General features: G+C 44.6%; 1 protein-coding gene across 1 annotated transcript; it reads right to left on the bottom strand.

The window, feature by feature from the left end:
* Nucleotides 1–266: 266 nt before the first annotated feature.
* LOC149340439 (transducin beta-like protein 3) lies at nt 267–21,928 on the bottom strand. Its single transcript, XM_089549212.1, has 22 exons — nt 21,792–21,928; nt 21,584–21,635; nt 20,761–20,856; nt 19,958–20,083; nt 17,833–17,981; nt 16,637–16,807; nt 15,697–15,772; nt 15,552–15,618; nt 14,333–14,517; nt 13,636–13,839; nt 13,052–13,155; nt 12,330–12,549; nt 9,092–9,181; nt 7,887–7,955; nt 6,327–6,397; nt 4,780–4,936; nt 3,727–3,785; nt 2,752–2,855; nt 2,288–2,359; nt 1,580–1,738; nt 1,364–1,457; nt 267–359 (listed from the first exon to the last, which is right to left on the bottom strand). The coding sequence occupies exons 1-22, from the start codon at nt 21,815–21,817 to the stop codon at nt 341–343; spliced, it is 2,370 nt and encodes a 789-aa protein (XP_089405338.1). The 5' UTR covers nt 21,818–21,928; the 3' UTR covers nt 267–340.
* Between the last annotated feature and the right edge of the window lie 915 nt (nt 21,929–22,843).

The following is a 22,843-nucleotide window of genomic DNA, read 5'->3' as shown; positions in this document are numbered from 1 at the left end:
TCAAGCCTTGGAGTTAGCACTAGCTGAGACGTATATTGTCTCCTAAAACACCAAAAAAAGGCCCAAAGAGCTTTCCAAGAGAACTTTGCTATCAAAGAAGGGCCTGACAAGCCCAAAAATGTTCAACTTTACTTTCTGAACTTGTCTAGGCTTTCAGGTGACTGAATGTACACCTCGATGAATACTCACTGCCCAGTCGTGCAAGCTCCCAGTCTTTTGTACATAAAAAAAAAAAACAGAACTATCAGCTCAACACAGTTAAACCCTTCAAATTTAAATCTTTTTATTTACAAGACGATGTAATTCTTAACAGTTCAGAACTGATGTCAGAATTTCATCATCACTCTGGCCTTGACTCTCTGGAAAAAAAAAAGAAAGTAGACCATAAACAACTGAATGCAAGTTAAGCTACATTTGCTCCTTCATAATAAATAGTGACATGCAGCACAAAAAAGCTGATTTGAGGACAATGGCACATTTTGCTGCGAACATGCAAAAGAATGTTGCAAAGTGTATCAAGTGACGAGCACATCATTTACAATGAAGTGGAAGAGGGAGGGACGACTTTACAAGCATTCTGTATAGCAGTTCAAAGATGAAAGGGTTTCAATTTGCTATCTGGCTAATTTCTGTCAAAAGACAAAGACTAGCCTAACAAGTGATTTATAAAGGTTAACGTCTTTCCTTTCAGAAAACAGTTACCCTTGAACTCTTCAAGCTACTAATCTGACATTTTCACAGCCCTACCACACATAGCCAGCACAAGCAACAATAAATTCTCTTCCTGCGAGTACTGCGCCAGAACTACTATCTTTGTGAACCAGCTTACCACACCACACCAGATTTCAACCCTGCCACTGCTTCCATTGAGCCTAACACTTGTCCTTGATTCTATGTATGGTCCCTACCGTTGGGCTCACGAATGAACCAATGTACTGCATCAAAATACTAGATGTGGTGCTAGCCACCTGCTTCATATGCCATAAAGTGCAATGTATTAACGTAAACTCTGGGTACACTCAGTAATGTCACCACCATCTCATTCCATCCTGCAGTCTTCATGCTTTACCAGCAACCGTGACAGACAGCTAGCACGTACAGTGGTGAGCAGCCTTGTCTAGAGCGCTCGGGCGGTGCACTTCCTTGCAAACAAATCCAGATTTTGTGGCAGCCTCTAGGGTCCAGCTGCAACGCTTGCACGGAAGTAGCGCCAGATAGCCTCGTAAACAAAGCAGGCACGAAAACTTTGCCCTGTAATGAGGTTCTGCTCTCTAATTTCGGTTTTTCTTACCAAGTGCGCACTGCTCAAGCGCTCTAGACAAGGCTGCTCACCACTGTACATGATGGTACACAATGAACATACCTTGTATCTAGGCTTGCCACCTTCATGTTGCACCACAAGTACTCCAGGAACATGGCTTGCTGTTTGAGTCTACTAACCCGCTGGAAGTGCCGCTCTGCAAGATGGAAAAACAAATAGGCAAAAATAACTGAAAAGACAACAGATACCGAGGGGGGGGGTGCTACAGTAGTAGTGGTTTTGCACAAGCGGAATGACACGAGCACCAGGAGAACTGACCTGTGTAGGGGATGAAGGCTTCAATGGTGGCCCGGCTTCCGGGCATCCCCAGCAGGTGCTTGGGGGAATGAGATTTGAGCACAACATTGAGCACTGCCTGTGCTGCCGCGCTGTGTTTGCTGTTGGTGTTCCAGGTGGATGCAAACTTGAGAAGCAAATCTGTGGAAAATGGAGGTAAAGGCCCTTATCAAAGCAGAGGTAGATGTAATGCTATATTAAATATTCACTGCTAAGAGCATGCAATGACTTTCCATTCTCTGTTCATTCATTCAAACCAGTGGCGTGTATTGTGCATCTGCATCGCTTTGTCCAGAGCTCAATGTACGACAATGAAACCTGGTTAACCTCTCCTATATCAACATCAAGTGTGCTAAAAAGGCACTGATCAAATCTAACCCTCACACAATCTGAACGAAGCTTAAGACCGCTTCAAATTCAAATTATCAAGAGTTGGCTGTACTTTAATTTTTGGCCAGTGAAATCAGCAACGATTTTTTATTCAAGCGAGTTTTAAGTGAATTCCATTATCCAATTACCAAAAATAAAGTGAAAAGAATGGATGCCCAGCAAAGCTCTGTTTAGTATGTTCGGCATCCTTCAGTACTGGAGAGTTCATCTCCCCTAAACTGTAAATGTGGGAGCTGCCAGCCAGGTACAAGTCTCAGGTCAAAAGTTTGCGTGTTGAGGCAGTGGATGCAATAGGCTCACCAATTTGATCATCCCTCAGTGGTGCCAAGGCTCTTGTCAGTGTATCTTCACTTCTGTCTTCAAGGAGTATCTCTGGAAAAATGCAAAGCCAGCCATGTGGGAAGCAATGTAAGCAAGTGAGACCCCTTCCAAAGTGGACGAATTTAGCATCACTTTTTGTTAATGCTTTACCTTGTCAGTTGTCATTAGTGCTTAATACTAAACAGCAAAATGAAAGCATCAATCACAAATTGCAGCAATAAAAAGAGCAATGACAGAAGGATGAATAGAACAGGAAGATCAAATACTCGCATTCAGTGCTGTCACAATAGAGCACCTGCTTGTTACCACTACATCCTAGACAGGTTATCCTCAGCTGTATCTCAAAGTTCATTTCAGAAGGGTCTCATGATATAACTGAAGCTTTTCTTTTCTTTTTATACCTTAAAAAGCCAAATTAACAGTCACGAATAGGCACCACACACCTTTGATGATGTTCAGTGCCCTGAATGGATGCTCCAATGTCAGAGCCAGCTGCAAGGCCTTGGTCCACTTCTTTTCCTTCAGCAAGTTGCTTAGCTGCTGCTCCCTGAAAAATGGAGAAGGAAGAAGGTGAAGGCATTCCCATCTAATGGGTGCTCCTGGTTTCATCACACTGATTCCTGTTCGGTAGGAACTAATCAAGCAGTTTCAGATTTTACACACACTGCAAAACAGCCCTCTAGCCATGCAGCATCTCATTCTGCTCAAGTAAATTCATGTTTCTGTGCTCCATGTTTTATAACAATGAAATTCACCAGTTTGACCCTCGGGCTTCACATGTTACATCGGCATGGAAAGTGAACTCGCAATTCAAGAAGGAGCACTTGGTGCAGTAGCTGTTTCTGGCATGAAGGGTTCTCAAAGAAGGCACTCACGCCAAACAACAGAGACATTTTTATTTTTGTACGCACTGTTTTCAAATTTTAATCTCTTTTTCACTGTGAAATAAGCTGCTGTTAGAAAAATGCCATTACTAAGTGTTTCTGCTAATGACCTAGCACTTTCTAATTGAAATTTGTCACACATTTCGAATGGTGGAGAAACATGGTACAAAATCAAACCCAACTCAAAACTGCAAGACTGAAAAAGTAAATGATGCATGAAAAATTAAGTGCTAATGCTTTAAGTATACTGGAAGGCTTGCATATGTCATAAGCAACGTTGGCTCAAAGTAGCGGCCTACCAAAGAACACTTCCAAGGGGCTTTTATTCAGCAGTGGAACTCAACCCCTCCCTCATTCATCCCTGCCCCCAATGAGTGGACTTGTTGAATGTCTACCTGTAAAAAAATCTTTCGAGGAGAACCTAGAAGATTTATAGCTGAACGATACAAATATGTGGGAGCAGCCAACTCTTAAGATACCCTCTTCATCCAAAACAAAAAAGAATGACTAAAAAAAAAAAGACTTCAAACTCACTGTAGGATCAACGCCTCTTGTTTTTCAAAAGCTTCTTGCCTCTCTTCCGAAGTGCAGTCCTGAAAGGTAAATAAATGAAGGGTGCGTCACAAACCTACACACACAAATTCACACGCAATGCCCCTTCAAAACAACTCGTCAGGGGTGAAAAAAACTGCTTAACCAAGTAACTACTGTTCTTAGAATAGGCCCTGTTAGGCTTTACTGCCTAATTAGGCTTTACTGCCAAACAGGGGACCAGGGGGCTAAGTATGGTACTCTTTATTTCAAGCTTTTCAATAATGCTAACTGTGGTGTAGTCCCTGATTCATGGATACTGTAATGTCTAACTTGAGGACATCTACAGTGACAACTTTGCAGTCCCTCAACATGATGCTGAGCACCAAAGTCACAGAAGCCATTTTTCTTACAACAATCTAACCTAATAAATGCAGTTGTTTCTTCAGCATTTCATCTGCAATTTCAAACAAAAGCTATAGCCATCAGTAGGCTAAATGTGATGTGCCCTACTACTGCTACCCATCTCTCACGATAATCCATGCATACAAAGCAACTGCTAATGATAACTGAAACTAAATGTGCGACATCTTAAAATGCTAAGCACAGGAAAAAGTAATTCTGCTCTATCCTGGCAGTGAAAAAAAGTAAAAACTTTTCACTCAGTAATTTACATAGTAGCTCTGCATAAATACAAGCTGCGTAAGCTCAATGTGGAGCTTACAAAGGGGCTTCACAGTGAGTAAGTCTATATTATACCAGACCTGAACGCTACATATTCCTGCTGGACCTGATACTGCTGTAGTCCTCTGCAGCTTGATTAACTAACAGGTTGTTTTTGCTCCACAGGCTCAGAGTGCAGCTGCATCACTCGAAATATTTTCTAGTTCACAGTTTGTGGCTCTCGGGCCTGGTACAAATATGTATTTTCAAGTTTTTGCTCAAAAATCCAATTCCAGTTTTTTTGGAAATGCATGAGAAGCCTGAGCCACAACTGCATCTCAAGCAGCCTGAGCTTAGAATGTTACAGTGGAATACTCGGGAAAGGGTTCGCACCTTCCAGACTAAAATGGTGGAATCGGCAGCACCAGTGATGAGCAACGATTCGTCAGCACTGATTGCCAGCGCCCAAGCCTTGTCCTCGTGCTGGTCTAATGTTTGCACGCACTCGTTGGCGTTCACGTTCCACAGCTTCAAGTTGCCATCAGCACCACTGGAAACAAACAAAAAACGAGTAAGAAAACAGTGAGTTACTTAACATACCCAGAAAAACAAACACTGTCAGCGCCTACAATTCTCGCCATACTACGATTAGCACAAAGCACACGATTAGTGCTGTGGCACCCTGCAGCAACATGACACACTTCATATTGGCAGTTTTTTTTAAATTAACTGCATTTGTTTCTACACCAATATACATAAGAACCTCGGTGACAAGAACACAGTTGACATGAATTTCACGATGATACGAATTCGTAACATTCTTCGGCCTGAGTGCATTTTGTACAACGTGCGGAATTTCAAATGTTGAGAGCTTTCTCCCGTGTCACTACAGATGATACGAACACGCGAGCCATTACTGTACGCTCGAGCACTAAGCAGCAACACTGTGATCACTAATAATGCGATACGCACTGTGAGCAGTGAGCAGCAGTGTGCAGCCCACTCATTGCCGACGTCGCGACTGCCACATGCTGTGGCCGCATGGCTGTGAATAGATCTCGTCAGCCATAAAACGATCTGCGTAAATGCAATTTCTACACTCTGCATATGAATTTTGTTCGTTTGGATGTTACACAAAATTTCAGATGATATAAATTTTTTGCGATCCCATGAGATTTGTGCCACCAATATTCTACTGTATGCCACTGTCAAACAGGAAGATTTAATGTCATTCGAATTGAATAGCATTCAATGTATCGAATGCCATTCGGTCTCTTTCGGTGCTGCCCAATAAAAAATGATGTCATTCACAAAAGATACCAAGGACTATCGGTGCTGCCCAATAAAAAATGATGTCATTCACAAATGATAGCAACGACTATCAGGGGAAAAAAAAATAAAAAATTGCTATTAAGGAGCCTCAGTGAGCATACAAGGTGTCTGAAAGTGTTGTGTAATGTTTTTAAACTGAGTGAAAACATTTCTGCTCAATATTATAGGCTTCATACATTACTTCCGGTCAAGCACTTTAGCCATCAAAAGCCAAGCCTACAAAGTCAGCCATGAATCCAATAAATGCAAAAAAACAATATCGCTGACATGGCAGAGCAAGGAGACCAAGGCGGAGACATATAATAGATACGTTCAGCATAGTGTGTACCGCTACCCCTACCGCTTACCGTGTTCCGCGTTCCACCATTGCGCAAGCACCGACCGATCCCAATGCAGCAGGCTTGCATCCTGTTGACAGGAACATGGCGCCATCTGGCGCCCTCAAGGTGACTTGCGCAAGCGCAGAGGCGCCTCACGGTAAGTGGTAGCGGTAATAGTAGTGCACGCTATGCTAAAAGTACCTATATTGAAAATCTCTAGGCACGGAGTGTGAAAATGACTTCCAAAAAATGAAGCACTCAGCTCCAGCTTTCACCACTGATAAATACCTTGACAGTAGCTGCATTCCATGAGTCACGAAGATAACTTTCAGCACAGAACACTCATGGCCTTCAAATGTCTGAAAGGTATAGAAAGGAAGAATAAAATTTAAAAAAGCAAAAATAAGATGGAACTTTTCTCTTTGTTTCAGTTACGCTCCAGTCATGCGACTGCGACATCATAATTAAGTAAGATTTTAACATGCAACTAAGAATGTTTATATATAGGTACCATATTTACTCCAATGTAATAAGAGTTCTTTTTTACCGAAAATAGAAGTAAAGAGTCACTCCTCAAGTTATAATAAAATATTCCCAAATATAATCGAATGCTGTGTGGAGATAAAAACAGACTATGCCTTATTTACTCGCATATTGGTTGATGCGTTGTGCAGGTCAGCCCCCAACTTTGGGAAACGGGGGAAAAAAAAAAAAAAGAATGCAGCAATGGCTGACAAATGAAAGCTCCGAGCGACAAATATTCAGTGAAGAGGTTGGCACGGCACACCATATATCAGAACAGTGGTGGAGCAGCGAGAAACTTGTGACCGGAGAAGTCAGTGCACTTGCGTATGCAGCAAGAATTCAATGCATTGTCCCCGAGGAAACGCAGTAGAATATGCGAGACGCAAAGGCCTTCATTTCGTTCTAGTAAGGTTCAGCAGACTTCATCAAAGTCCACAGCACCATCGATATCGCAAGCTATAGAGCAGTAATTCGGTCTGAGTGAAGAGTTAGCAGGCACTCTCACTACTTTCCTCAGAATCGGTATCTGTTTCGTCAGTCACAATTTTGCGACGGCTCCATGCATAATACTGTCGCGAGTGGAAGAAAAAGACGAGGAGTGTTTGCTGCGCGCCGACGACGACGTTGCTGCGGGTGGACCTCCCTGTTTTTTCTGTGCTCCCTGCCTTCACCTGTTCTCGCCGCCGGCCTGTACGTCAAGCCGTGACAATATGACGACTTGTTTAAATGTTGCTGAGAACAGCCACCAACATTTGGAAGGCATGACTCACCACACAGTTCAGTGACAGGTAGAAGTTTTGTTTTCAAGACGAAGCCTCTAAAGTGCACGTTTAATGCAGTGATGGCACAGTGGGGCTCCGTGCTTATCTTTGTATCGATGTAATCGGATTATGCTTTATGTGGCTCTCTTGAAACAAAAGGGCCACAAGAAAGCCATTTTTTTGCTGTACTTTTATTTGTAAAATTCAACCCATCTTTCCATTTACTGTGTGCAAGTTCCTCGCATTACGTTCCGTGTTTCTTCATGTGCCTGCAAAGTCAACGCTTGCATTATTCGTGATTTTTTATGCTAATTTCTCACCCACAATGCCCACTTCTCACCCACCCTTGCATTAGAATCGTGGTCATGTTACAATTGGGCAAATTCAGTAATTCATGAAGTCAGCGTGGTTCAGACAGCCCAGTCATAATAACACAAAGAAGCATTAAGTGCCGACAGTCTTCAATGTATGAATCGTGCAAATTATTCAATACCTGTTTTCAAATGTGCAGCACAAAACTGAGCATGTATAAGCGTTGACAACTACAACCAAACAGTCTTACCTTAACACAGGAGAAGTCAGAAAGTGACCACAGCTTGATGGTTGTGTCAGCAGATGAAGTAGCCAGCACCTATTAAAGAAAACAATTGTAATTCAGCCGCCATGAAAACGTTGATGACTTTTCTTTCATCATCAACTAACACTTATATATACACTTATATCGATTCAAATACAGTAGAACCCCGCTCTTACGTCTCTTATGGGACCGTGAAAAAAAAAACAATGTACCAGCTGGGAAACAGTGATTGGGAAGTGTGCAAGAAATAAATGTACATCATTGTCTGCCTCTATGGGAACTTGATTGGGACTGGCTCAGGAACCCATTAACAGCCCATAAAATGCAGCCCCTGGGAGTGTAACAGCAGGATTATGCTGTGTATTGTGCTGCTTTAAAAGGCCACTAAAGCATCTCTTCATTAATCCAGAGAAATGCGAACACATCACCATTAGTGCCGCCCGACAAGCAGCACCATCCTAAATAGAGTTCTCGCTCTGCAGGTAACAAGAGGCACACAGCTTATAGTCAACATTGAGACTGTAATTATCTTTACGCGTTTAAAAATTTTAAAGAAAAAAATGGCACACACAAAATTTATTTTGGGAGCTCATTTAGAACAGATGCTTTACCAAATTCAGCCCATGGGCAGTAATGAAATACTTCTGAGAACAGTTTTATCAAAAATACACAAAGCAACAAGCATGAATAGCTAAAACAGAGCCATACAAAATACCAGATACATATCAGTACAAAGACATAAAAAAAAAACTGAAGGATGACAAGAGTGATCAGTAAAAACTAGGCAGGATGAATACACAACGCAGACTAGTACAAAATATGCACACAGACAGACAGTTGACAAGCTTTGCTACATTGTCTGACATTCAGGCAAAGTTTCAGCCTGCCAGTGAACTCCAAGCTGAAGCTAGTAAGTGCTTCACTGACAACCATACAGAACCCTCTGCTTTTTAATTTTGATGTAAATTTTTTTTGCTTGCATTTCTTTTCTTTTGATGCATACTATGTGCTCAACTATCTACAACTGTGTCCTCTGCTTTGTTCGAATTTTTGACCTTAACACTGCACTTCACCTTCACCTGTCCTTCAATCTCTTCCCTCTGCAATGCTTCCTAAAAGCGATGAGAGCTTTAATGATTAAAACAAACAGAACAAAAACAAGAACTTATTAAAGCTAGGAAAATGCAAACCTGATCAACGGGAGAGAAGCTGGCACACCACACACTCCTCCTGTGGCCTCGGAACGTGCCCAGAAGGCTGAGGTCAGCTGCATTCCACAACTGTGGAATAAGAATAGAAAAATAAGAAAAATGCAATGTGAACAAAACTACAGTCACAATGCTCCGATGTAGACACAAGGAGAAAGGTGGGGGGGGGGGGCTTACTCCAATTATTAGCCATACAGAACAGTTGCTGCAATGCCACCTGTCAAAAGACATGCAATTGCAAATCTCTAATATACACTCACGGACAACTTTTAGTACACTAGCACCAAAACCCCCAATCTCAGATTTCACCAATGGCAGTCTGTCCAACGCCTCTGGGTTGTTGATTGTGTGCGACCAGGTAGTGGGCAACCTGCCAGCAGGTTTACTGGCCAACTATGTAAAACAGTTTACGGCACAACACTCTGTGGCCGCGAGTGAGTTTTGAACCCATGGCAGCGCAAACAGATCAGCGTATGTATGCTGCAATTAAAAAATACGAAATAAATCTGAGCCAAATAAAAGTTATTCTACTACTTAGAAATAACACCTGTGGATCGGATCAGAGCATGCTTCCACAGCTAGCGGCATACCCCGTCACAGTAAGCTACCAAAACTGAGCAAAGGAAAAAAAATGAGGGGCTCGCTATGACAGATAAATGAAGGAAGCCAACAGCTACCGCAACCAAGGAGCATAGGGGAATGTTTCTATTATTCCACCTTGCATGTTATCTTCATAGATTCTACCAGGCCAGTCAGCTCGACTATGCCCGAGAGCGTGGACAGCAAGAAGGTGCACGGTTTTGTCGCGTGTGCTCTTCATTTGCTCCGACTGATGGCCTCACGTCTGTTGGTATGAGCTCCACACATGCCACAATGCCATCCTGAGGAAAACGCTGCATGTAGACACGCACCTTCCTGCTTTGGCTACCCTGGTTGGCAAGGCGGTGTCGACTTACATTAAGGTGTAATTACTTGCCCCATTGAGTGAAAACCTGTCTCATGCACGCGAGTGTGATAACACTTGATGGTACCCATAAAAGGTGGCGTCCCCATGCAACCTAGCAGGTGGTGGTTAAATTAATGACTGGTTGCACAAGGTTGCTCGGGATAACCTGGATCGCACAAGTCCCACCAGTGGCAGCACCTGCCAATCCCAGAGCTGTGGCGCACCGGTTAACGGCTGCACCACTGCGCTAGGAGTGGTATGAGGACTCCCAGGGATCTATGAATGTAAAGACTAATTCTGCATATATGGGCATTAACCCATTAACCATCGCGTCATACCCTCAAGGTGGAGCGTGGGCCGCGGTATGGCGGCGACTGCCTTCACGAAGTTGGAGTGCAGATCAGAAGAGGTGTGGTGGCGGCTACGTAGAGCCATGCAGAGGTAGAATTTCCAGCTGCATGGCATCATGTTACACCACATAATAGTGTGAGGTGACTGCGTTCACTAAGTGAGTAGGCGGATTTACACCTTCTCACATGTAAGCAATCTTAAGTGTCTCTGCGGACTTTTTTTTTTTGTAGTCAACTTTTTTTTTTGGAGGGGGAGGGGGCAGTGAGGGCTGCAAGTATCGAGGTTAACTTATATGCAGCAATACACAATATTTCCTTACGCTCTCAAACATGATCATGGGCGGGAGAAAGATGGCAAACTGGCTCTCAGTAAACGAGATGCTTCTAATCGGCCTTTTTCTTTTTCCTGTACTGCCACCTCGCGTACAACGCTGGAAGCTCATTGGAAGGGTACTGCGCGCCCAACCCGGCCGGGCTGAGTGCCGCTGCGGAGCATGTTTTGTTGGAATCTGTCGACGATGGCGTGTCCTGGGCAGCACTTGGCATCAGGAGGATTTCTAGGTCTGACTGATGGCTGGGTGCGAAGTCCGAGGCAGGTGCCCACCGAAGAGCAAATTCTTCAGTATCTCCCATTTTCCCACAGATGCGATTGCCAGCTAAGCAAGGGCTGCCACTTCAAAGATGAAGGCTACATTCGGAACGTAATGTTCAATGAAATATCCCCAATCATTTCGCATTTATTAGCGGTAGTGCTGTTTAGCTTTATCACATTGTGCCGCAGCCTAGTTGCACGAAGGCCGGTCTGCATACAGTCACGATATTGAATGTGCAAACTCGTATGTGCTTGCTGGTGTGCGATACCAGTTTGCAGGGTTTTAGTGTAGGAACAGATGAAATGGCGACATTTTTGCCTCGGGTGTCCGCTATTGTTTCTTCCGTTCTACCGTCCGCCCGTCCGTAGAGATTTGTACGGATGTGCGCGCTGCAAAACTTTTGGAGATAACATAAATATGCCCGATTCAGTTTCTGCCCTACCCAGATACAAACCTAAACCCATTTTTGGTGACGAACTGAAAGCGTGTGAGTCTACCGCCGCAGCGCACCTTTGCTTGTTTCTTGAAAAACAGTTGCCGCCGATGAGCGCACGCCATGGTATTGATACGCGGACTTAACGTCTGACACATGGGCTGTGTGGAATGCTTCAGCGGAGGGCTCCGCATTAATATATGCGACTTGGACTTCTCTCACGTGCAGTGACATACACAGCACACTAGTGCTTTTGTATTTCGCCTTCACTGAAATCTGGCTGTCGTGGTCTGCATCGAAACCGCGATCTTGAGATCAGCGATCAGAAGTCTGGGTGCCGCGGTAACATCCGAGGCCTTCCTGCCCATCAACAAAAGATATCATGATCGACTGCACACGCATTTAACCACAGTGCCTCGTCCGTACCTGTCTCAAAGTGATTACCGCACAGTCTTGACGTGCTTGACAGTGCCAAAGGGCGGCCACGATTGTCGAGCCGGCGAACTGCTTTTATCCACACTTCACGTCGAAGGCGGTCCAGGGAAGCGTTCGGAAAGCGAAAAAAACCCGACTTTGATTCCCTTTACATATTGGCCATTGCAGCTGTATGCAACACAAGTCGTAGGCATCCCCAAACGCGTCGTGCTGAACGCCCAACGGCTGCAGCAACGCACCCCGCGTAGGAAGTTGGTTTGTTTACACTTCCAGTATGCTTCGCGACACCGCCGCCAGGGGATGGGCGCATGTGCAGTCGCGTCATGAAAAAGGTGGATTCTGCTCGCCATTCAGTGCCCGGTGGGAAATCACAACCAATAGCAGCCTCTGCGGTAATGATGCTTCTTCTAAACTTGTAGAAAACATAATAGACTTCTGCAAACACTAACAGAAGTCTAGTCACCTTAGCAGTCTTGTCCTGTGATGCCGAGGCAATAAGCTGGTCATTTGGTGAGACAGCCAGGCCATTAATATCCTTCTCATGCGCGACGACCGTGAGCTGGGAGGTCATGGAGGCGCCTGCACACGGATCCACCACACTGACCAACCGCGGCCGCTCAGGCACAGCCCACAGCTTCAAAGTCGTGTCCTGAGACCCTGTCACCAGGAATGACGCTGTCAAGCTGCACAGAAGAAGGATAAGATAATAAACAGTAAAATAAAGCCAATGCCACCTTGCTACTAAGTTTAGATGGAAATATATGATGCTCTATGTTGGGTAGCTGATGCTTTGCATCTGGTGTTATCCACAGAGACCAAGATGCATTGCCTACTCGGTGCGCAAGGTACCTGAGAACACTAAGCTGAATTCAAGTAAAGAGCTATATCTAAGACGCAAATAGATTTAATTCCACCAAATTTGGGAACTGCTTCTATTACTGCTTCTATTTCAAAATTATTCAATGAAGCCGCTGCCATCAACAATAACTAGTTCAATTCGGCTTCAAAAACGACTGCATGCTCAGATCATGTGGTCCTTCGAGATGTTAAAAATGGTGGCCACTGAATCAGCTATGGCAGCCTTCAGTGAGTATTTCGTGTAACATAGCTGTCTGTTGGCCATCCTCTCAATGACACTCCAGACACGCTCTTTTAAACGAGAACGCCAAACGAACACTCGCTCACCGAGAGCAGGCCACGGCAGCCACTGCCTGGGTGTGCCCCTTCCCCGTGAAAAGGCACTCTATGAACCCATCATCTTGCTGCCTCCACAGCTTCACTGTGTTGTCCTGCAATGGCAACCAAAAATGCACAAAAACCAAAATCATGCATCACTAATGTCAGGACACACATAAATAAAAAGAAGCAAACAGTCATTAAAATCAAAAAGAGTACAAAGGAATGGCAACATTTTAGGTATTTCTTACAGTGGTGTTAATCAGAGAAAGCAATAGCTGAGTACTCACTTTATACAGAAGATAATTTTACAGAAAGTGAAAGAAAAAAGAGCTGCATCGCACAGATAGCAGTCCTGCGGAGGTCATGGGTTCAACTGAAAGTGAAACTTAGCGAAAAAGGGTGCCGTAATAAATTATCTGAAGCATAGTGAGGTATATACCATCTCCAGTTCTGCTATTCCAAAAGCCCTGTACACCACTACCAGAAAAGAACATCACTTGCAAACACGGTGTCCTTTTTCCTAGAAAACGATCAGTACACACACTGCAGTTCATGGCTTAAGGCACCACACAAAAGCAGAGCCCACTGACCTTAGAGACAGTGGCCAGAAGCGTAGGGTCGCAGGGGAACGTGTCCAGGGCGACCACGGTGTCTGCATGCCCCTTCAGCAGCTGGCAGTGGAAGGTGTCCAGCCGAAAGATGCGCACCTGGGGGCTGTTGGTGGCCACCGCCAGGAAGGCCTCTTCTCGGCCCAGAAAGCGCATGTCCAGCACTTCATCGTTGTGCCCAACAAACTACGAGAAGAAAGACACACACGAAACACAGATCAGAGCACCCGATACATTGGGCAATGGTTATTCTAAAGTATATCTATATTTATGGTATCATTCAGCTATCCCAGAGTAAGTGCAGAGATGGACATTTCTAGCATAGGCATAAGGCAACAGGCTCACTTGTGACACGAGCTCATAGGTACTTTGTTGGTGTGAACGTTTAGACAACCTCGTCAAAGTCTCAACGTTAACACATGTGCACCTGCATGCCTTACTCATAGTAAAGGATACACTATACAGTAACTTCGCTAGCATCTACTAACAGTTCGTACTCTACAGAAATGCTGCGACTCAAAATGCTCAATGCTTGCATGACTGACAATAGGTGTGCCCGAGCTGTTATTCCAAATGCAGCAAGACAGCTGTCCATATAAAATACACGCAGGAAGAGCGCTGCTGCGTGCATGCTTTTCCAAACCTGGCAGAACTGCATACAAGGTATGCACACGCATACCTGTCGTTCAATTGCAAAGTTTTCCACGGAGCGCAGGGTGATGTTATGGTCAAAGGTAACGACCGCCAAGGATTTGCGCTCCGGACATATCAGCAATCGTGTGATGGCCTCTTCCTCCCCAGATGGTCCTTTGTCCTGCTCATGCGTGCAGACGCCCGTGTTCAAGTTCCACGTCCGCAGCAGCCCTGAATGAAGGGAAGTCAGTATGTAAGCCATCCAGTAAGCTATGCGAAATAAAGTTTCAATTTAAAAGCTTAAAATTTCAATTTAAGTAAACAAATTTTAACAAGAATATCGGAACTAGCACCACACTTACTGTTACTTATTCTCAATCCCTGCAACAAAATATCTTACGGCTTCTTCCCCAACATTTGATTGCTTCAGGATGAAAGCATCAATACACTGATAACCCTAAAAAGCCCGAGTTATTTAGTTTCACAAGATAGTTCTTAGCAACAAATGCAAAGAAAACATTAAAGGGAGGGTTTACGTGGTGGCAGTGGTTTATTTATTTCAAGAAAGAAAAAAGAAAGGGGAGGGGCAGCCACAGAAAACTGCAACCACCTGAATGGCAGGCAGCAGAAATACAAAGGCATCGTGTGATAGGAAGAGGGAAAGAAAAAAAAATAGAGAGGGGATAGAAGAGAGCAGTAGAGACAACTGACATTTTGTACAAGTGAAAGCCCATACACAAGTAAAAAATTAGCTGACATTTTCAGTCTCGGTAATGTGATTTTACAGTGCAGCTGCTCTGGCACTTGCATCGTAGGCGACCGCATACAGAACACACAGAGCCGGACAGAAGCAGCTCTGGGTTTCAACTTGAGCAGCATGCACAGCTCTCTGCCACCGATGAGACTCGCCTCGGACAAACAACCAGCTCTCTCTAGTTCTCTACATTTCACGCTGCTGCTCTTCCCTCATTCTTCGCTTTCCCCACACACTATCTTCAATATCGCTGTCTTTCGTCCTCCGCTACGCTCTGTGTCCTCTCTCTTTTATCCTCGGATGCGCTCGTTCGCTCAGTTTCACTGAGGCCGACGTCAAGCCATGTGACTCAACGCAGGAACGAGTGCCTGAGAGTTGAGCTCTAGAAACTAACTACACATACAGAAATGAGCGACCCACTCATATGCTGCCGGGTTCATCTTAGCACAACCACAAGTTGCAGCAAATCTGCAATTCAACAAGCAAGCTTGACGCAAAAATGTGAGCTTACCTTTCTCTCCAGCTGTGATGAAGCTAACCGGAGAGGAATCAGGCACGACAACTAAAGATTCCACAGACTGAAAGACAAATAAATGCGAAGGTTAACAGCATATTTCTGTTAAGAAAGCAGATAACGTTATGCGAAGCCACCTTACCTCGTAGACTGGTATGGTCTTCAGTGAGGTGAATGCATCAGTGTCCCAGAGGATAACAACCTTGTCCCTGCTTGAGCTGTAGGCACACAAGCAACAAAGATGTGATGTGACAGAGTGGAAAGCTATGAATCCACACCAAGGTTAATAATTATGCACAAATTACGAGCATGAAACATGTCTATTTTCCTCAGTGAACACTCTGGCTAGGCTGAGGTCAGCTTCAGTGGTCACAGCCTAGATTCGCCCACAAAGTGTACAACAAAATGCTTCTAGTTATCGTAAATGCCTTGAGCAAATTATATTTGCAAGAGAGCGTGCATGTTTGCTATAATCCAGGAGAGGGATGGCGTACTCAAGGGAATGTTTACTGTAATACCCATGACCTGCTATGTAATGAAAAAATTTGACAAACAACCATCAAAAACGCTGCAAATTTCAGACTCCCATCTTTTCCCACCCATCCTTTCTGACACACTAACAAAATAATATCTTTTTCTTTTTTTTGTGCTGCATCCCCTTGCATCAAAGCACAGCAAAGAAGCCACTACGGCGGGTGGCTGCCGCTGTATTCCACCTCATGTCACGTGCCCCATATTTCGCTAACTTACATGTTTGCACATAAGCGGTTGGTCGCCAAACGCATTACACAACTAGAATTTGTGAAAATTTTAAACACAGCAGCCGAGAAATCAGAGAACATAATAACCGGGAGAAAAATAGCGTAACTCTATGGAACATTTTTAATTCCCACAATTTTAAGCGTATGAACCTGGAACATATGGACGAGGTTTTACTGTATACCATTAGGTGGATTGTGACCAGCCACTAATGAAAAAAATGTATGCCTGAAAAGCCGCATCAACTCTATGCTCTTGCATAGTGACTTTAGAACCATGACCGTGAGTGGGCATTTGGGGGAAAAAGAACTTTTGCACCATACCTGAGTAGCCTGCTCCCTTCCTCAAGGAACTGCAGATCGGTGACGACAGAGAAATGCCCTTCGAGGGAACCCACCAGGTTGCTTTTGGACAGGTCCCAGACATGAATGTGGTAGTCGTCAGCTGCCCCAAACAGTCGGCCAACTTGTGACTTGGGATGAAAACTGACCACACTGCATGGTGACAGAAAAAGTCTAGGATGCACAAAACATGCAGAAACTACTCAAAACAGCTACCTAGGGGCAATGGCCACACATCTCCAATGTTAATTCCGGCAAATAAGGGCTCTTAAAGGCCTTCCGCATAACAGCGGTCTGTACTTAAAGCTCTGAGAAGTTCCTTTACTCACACGCCAACATTATTGAAGAGGGTACAATTTCCATAAGACACAATGACAAAGCATTCATGTGATGAAGTTTTGATTCATGTTGAAGAGCTCCAAATGGTCAAAATTATTCTGAAGCCCTCAATTAGGTGTGTCCCACATCACAAGTTGTTGCTTTGGCACGTAAAAATCCATTAACCACTAACAACATGGAGAGCTGCAAGGTAGAAAGCACCTTCTTGTCCATCTCCTTGGCCATCCACTTTCCCTCTATCACAAAAAGGCTCCCCGCAACCAGGTGATCCACACAGCAGAAGTCATACTGCCAGTCCATTCACACACTTTCTTTCCTGCCAACCTTACTGCACTACAAGAGCCAGCAGCGATTGCGACTACGGATGTCAATTCTCTGCTACCGAGGTAGTCCAGATAGACAGACGTACGATCACAAGATGGTGAGCATAGGATAAAAAAGACATATCGTATCGCTGTTCTCTACAACCTATCCATACCAGAAGATTACAAAGTTAGCAAAACTGGCAGTTTAAGATAAGACACCTCTACTGAACAGAGACTCTAAGGAAAAAGCTATTGCCACAGAGTGCTGCATTTTCAATCACAAGTCCACTCATACATGCTTCAACAAATCTGGAATATATTTTCTCCACCAGAAGCATTTGACAGAATTCTTACTTTCTTTTACACGATGCATTACCAGGTATTTTTCTACGTTTTATGTTTAGCATGCAATGTTCATCTTCTATGAACCCACACTGGACAGCAAATCCTTCCACTGGGTCAGGTGGATATTAAGAAAGCAAAGTACTGTCCATCTGAGACTAAACAACCTGACAGCCTACAGTGGCCCCCTACCTGAACACACCCTGTGCCCCTCGCAGGTGGTGAGTGCAGTACTGCCGGACGACATCCCAGACCTTCACTGTTGAGTCACAGCCACCACTTGCTAATAGAGTGCTCGTCGCGTCAAATACCATGCAGGACACGGGACCTTGATGAAAAGACTGGCGGCGCCGAGGACAAGAAAGAAGACAGAAGAAAAAAAGAAGCAAGCAGACATTTAACAAACACGGACACACATCAGGAGGTATGTCACACAACTTTGTTTCCATCTCTACGCATTTTTCTGACTGGAAACAGTACTTCTAGCAGCCCCATACAGAACCGGAGGTCACAAAAACATATGTAGCTCACCAAAGTGTACCAAATAAAAGCCTTCACTGTAAGGTTGCATGCAATGAGGACAATGTCTGGTAGTATTTCTTCTGAAGTTAATGCTCTGTTGCTGTCATGCATATGACTCTCTATCACCTTTGTCACATCTTGTCCCTCCTTGCACCCTTTTTTGCACGAGAATGGCAATCTCAGATAGCTGGTGGTAAATCATTCTAGCGGATAAACAGTGCACAAAGGATGAAGACAAAAGGAAGCGCCATGTCGTTTATTTTGCGTTCATTCATCCCAATCCTTCAAGCACTATTTATCCGCCAGAATGCGCCCTTCTTTGCATGACCGTGGTCATCCTGTCATGCTCACTCTATCGCAGTTCTCAAGCAACTTCACATGGATGGACTTTCCAATCACCCTTCTACCTGCAAATTACCTCTACAAATTAAAATTTTCATGCCACAAAATTTCATGAAAACCATTTATTTATTTTGCTACGACAAAGATATAAGCCGTTTTGTTTGTTCTTGTCAATGCGTTTTAGATCATGATGCTCCTATGTCCACAAAGAGCACAGTACTTTCGGGAGCAAAAGCGGCGTACATTATGTGTCTGCGAGAAAACTGCATCGCAGAGCCACTGCCTGGCCACATCTGAGGTCAAGACAGCCAATGCAAAACCCTTTCCTACATGTGCAGGCATGTCAGTTCGCTCATTTTGATGCTTTGCACTCCTGCTTGGTGAAACGTCGAATGGCGCCTTAGCAGCCAGGAAAGAAAAGAAGTCTTTCCTCGACAAGTTAGCCACACTAAGCAGGATTAAAATGCGAACAGTATCACCAAGTGCTAAGCGCCAGCTCTTTTGTCACATATCATGACTGTACAATCTGTAAAAGCTGGCTGTGAAAAAAAGTGCCATGGACTCGCTTCAACTGTGGCGCCATTCGGCATGCCACCAAACAGGAGCACAACATGTTGAAGCGAGCTAATTGACAACCCTGCAAATAAAAAATAGGGCACCCCATTGGCTATCTTGACCCCCGATGTGGCTGAGAAGTGGCACTACAATGCAGTTTTGCCGTAGGCTGCTCGGCATCCGCTCGCTTTAGCACCTGACAGTTCATAGACAGCCATGCCCTTCACATGAAACCTTCATGGTCAGCTGAGAGCCAGACAAATGATAAACTGCATGAAAGGGCTCAGTGAGTCTATGGGAGCAGTGAGATCTAGTGCCCTTATCTGAGAAAACCAGATTTGCAAAAGCAAATGTCAGGCACAGCAACTATGCCACCGTATCACTGTGGTATCTCTGGCATTGCAAAAAGGCACCCTGGAACAAAGTGAACAAAAAACACATTCAGAAGACAGGACACAGGACAAACCTGCACCTGTCTTCTGAATTCACTTCTTCAGTTGACCATAGCATCCCTTTATGATAGATTGCACCAACTAGCTTGTCAATATGTTCTTCTCAGGTAAGTGGTGTGTTTCATAATAAAGTCTGGCACAGCATACATATCCGTTTTCATTATGAACAGACTGAGGTGTCGAAAACACTTCCAAATTATCCTACCTTATGTTAGAGCATAGTGTGACAACCCATCAACACTAATGAAATGGAAAGGCAGAAGGTGGAGGTACAAGGTACAAAGGTGCTTCGCTTTTGTGAGTTTGATGAAACCAGTTTTAAAGTAAGATTCCAATGTCACTTGCAGTTCAAGCTATCTACCCTGCTTCACAACTGTACATAAGGGCAACACATATTTCACTACATGGACAGCACTAAAGATAAACAACAAAGGGAAGTTGCTTACTTTCCATGTCCTGGTAAGGGCATCTGTCTGGAGATCCCACTGACGGAGCAGCCCACTCCTCCCACTCACAGCCAACGTTGTCTCATCTGTGCTTACAGTGAAAGCCGTGACATCCTCCTCTTCTCCCTTATTTAGGAAAAAGTGAACTGTCAGCTTCAAAACTGCTCATAAAGCAGCGACTTCCACATCACAAGGAAAAGGAATATCCACAAGGCTCTGAAAGCCACAATCACTGATAACTCACTAGCATTAAGCAGGCTTTTTCATGACTAAGTATACTGCAGCAAGTGTACTCAATGAATATCTTTTAGTCACCATCAACAATGTTTCACAATGAAGGCTAAATGCGATCACTTTTCTTTCACATGTTGAATTGGTAAGCTTATTTGCTTTTGACACACTGTGAAAACTAGCCATGTGACATTGCATTTTTTTTTTCAAAAGGAACTAATCGATCTTTTTAGGCATATTCTTTCATTGCCACAACACAAGGCATGCTAATTTTAGCAAGTTAAACAGAAAGTTACAGGATGCTCAGCTCAAGCAGCCAGGGGCACTCCACTGCAGTGGAAGCAGAAGACATAACTTAACTTACAGTACTGGCAACAAGCTATGCTCCTATATGGTCTGGATAATTTTGTTTTCCACTGACTGATTTCAACTTCAGAAAGCACAGCGCTCACTCAGACTCACGCTGCTCCTCCAGACAAACCAGTAGTATTTACTACAGGTGGCACTGGCACTACAAGTGACGTAAAAAAAAAAAAAAAAACAAAGCATTCAGAGGTTTCCTAGCATCTTACCAAGTCAAAGCATTTGTAAACTTTGCCATCTTCCACGCTGAGCACCTTGACACTAGTGCCATGTTGGCAGTACAGATGATTGCCACTTCCAGGCCACTAAGTGAAAGAAAAACAAGACATTGGACGACCTAATGCAGTCTGTAGAGTTTTGTCGCGGATAATGGCTGAGAAACTGGCAGCAGGCATTAAAACATAGAGCTTTTGTTCTATGCAAAAAACATTTTGCGATAAGAGCACTGTCACATTAGTGCATTTTTAGCAATGTATCCGCCCTGTCCTCGATTTCTGAGGTCGGTGTTTTCTGGTTCTTTCATTCGTTACTGCTCCCCACTCGACTTTTTCTTCCACCTTCAAATTCTGCTTTCATTTTTTTCCCATGGCTACCGTTTAGAAGATACCTCTCCGCTAAGCTACTGCGAACAGCCCAGCTACTTTAAAATTATGAAAGACGATAACCACCATGGCAACAGTGCTTCCCAAGTTTAATTTCACCTCAACCATGATGAAATATAGCTTTTTTGCGGTGCTAATAGAAGTAAAGAGGTTTGATTATTTCCAGCGTTGACTCCCAGCTTGTATGCTTGGCTGCTTTCAACATGTCCTGCACCACGGTGCAAGTTTACATCGCGTCCCGCACTAAAGTGAATCTAGTTCACTTTACCCGTACGTCATCGCACGGACAAGACAGTGAACCACCACAGCATGTAAGAGCTCTTTTCCAGGTTACTTGCAGATTTACCAAATACATGCACTCACAATCTACACTAAATCACTTTTAATTCATTGTAGCTTGGCAAATATGTAGCGACAAAATTATACTAACCTCAACAAATCGGCCAGTAAAGAAGGCATCATATTTTTCTTGAAGCTTGAAACTGAAAGCGATGAGATAAAACAAAAAAGGTAGCAGGGAAGAACCACAGTGATACAGTATGCTAAACTAGTTTCGACAAGCCAAGCATCAGACACAAGCTGTAACATACAGTGACCAATCACTACGATTTCAGTGCCAGCTTCAGGCGAATTCTCACCTTTCTTTCAGATCAGACTTCGACATTGCAGCACATTTAGCGTCTTTACATCTACATAAAAGTCAGTCACAGTTCCTGATCAAGCTTTGTCAACTTTACTCAACATGTTGTCCACGTGCTTCCTTCATCCATACCATGGAGGATCCATACAATACACGAAACGTCCATGCGCGCGGCCATCTTTGGATTGGATTGGATTGGACTTGGGGCTTATCCCTTTGTAACGGGCGGACATTACACGAACGTCCTAGCCAACTTTGTGACGCTACGGCGAAGACTGTCCCGCCGTGTTATCACCACTACCTAACGCTTCAGTCCACTCCAATTTTCAAGGCGGCGCTTTGTTGTTTCGACCGCCCTGGCCTTGGTAATGGCTTCCTGGTTGTTCATTTCACTGTCGCCCGCACCGCCCTCTGCCGGTTGCCCTGTGTCAAAACCTAGCGCCTGCGGAAGGGTATATCCACTCGGTTGGCAGGGGTGGAGCGATCGACATGACAGCACCACATGCTCGATCGTCTCCTCTTCCTGTCCACACATCGTGCACAAGAAGACCGCATTGTCCTGGCCGGCAATCCGGGCTTGCCACTTCTTAGTGCGCAGCACTCCCGCCCGAGCCTCGAAGAGTAGGGCACTGCCAAGGGAGTTGTCGTAGAAGCGCTCCTGCGCAATCTCTCGCTTGTGCGCATAATACAATCCGAGAGCTGGCTTGGCTTCTGCATTGGTCTGCCACAGCGCTGTCTCCGTCGCCACTACACGTTGCCGCACCTTCCCTTTTCTCCAGCAGGTGCCCTCGGTGTCGGTGATCGTAGGTAGTGGCACACCGTATTTGCTCCCCAACGCTCGTACCCTCCTCTTCCAGCGCGTGCACATACCAGAGTACAGCAGACACCGCTGTACTTTATGGGCCCAGCGTTCTTCCCCAAGCGTCCACGAGCGCATCTCGAAATTGAGCTTCGCCGTCGCCTCCCGTGCCTCGAAGGTGGACCACCCCACGTCTCCCTGCACGGCCTCGTTTGGGGACGTACGGTGGGCACCCAGAGCCCGCCGTCCCA

Source organism: Amblyomma mixtum, chromosome 6 (genome assembly GCF_055824585.1).
Source record: "Amblyomma mixtum isolate Tamu chromosome 6, ASM5582458v1, whole genome shotgun sequence".
NCBI lineage: Eukaryota > Metazoa > Arthropoda > Arachnida > Ixodida > Ixodidae > Amblyomma > Amblyomma mixtum.
The sequence above is the reverse complement of the archived record's forward strand: the minus strand, read 5'-3'. Positions and strand labels throughout refer to the sequence as shown.

Bases quoted from the DNA above. Each gene is read 5' to 3' on its own strand.
- LOC149340439 (XM_089549212.1), bottom strand. From the start codon at position 21,817: ATGTCGAAGTCTGATCTGAAAGAAAG. The intron at 21,636-21,791 runs GTGAGAATTCGC...CATCGCTTTCAG, and splicing joins AAGTCTGATCTGAAAGAAAG to TTTCAAGCTTCAAGAAAAAT. The intron at 3,786-4,779 runs GTGCGAACCCTT...TTTACCTTTCAG, and splicing joins CCACCATTTTAGTCTGGAAG to GACTGCACTTCGGAAGAGAG.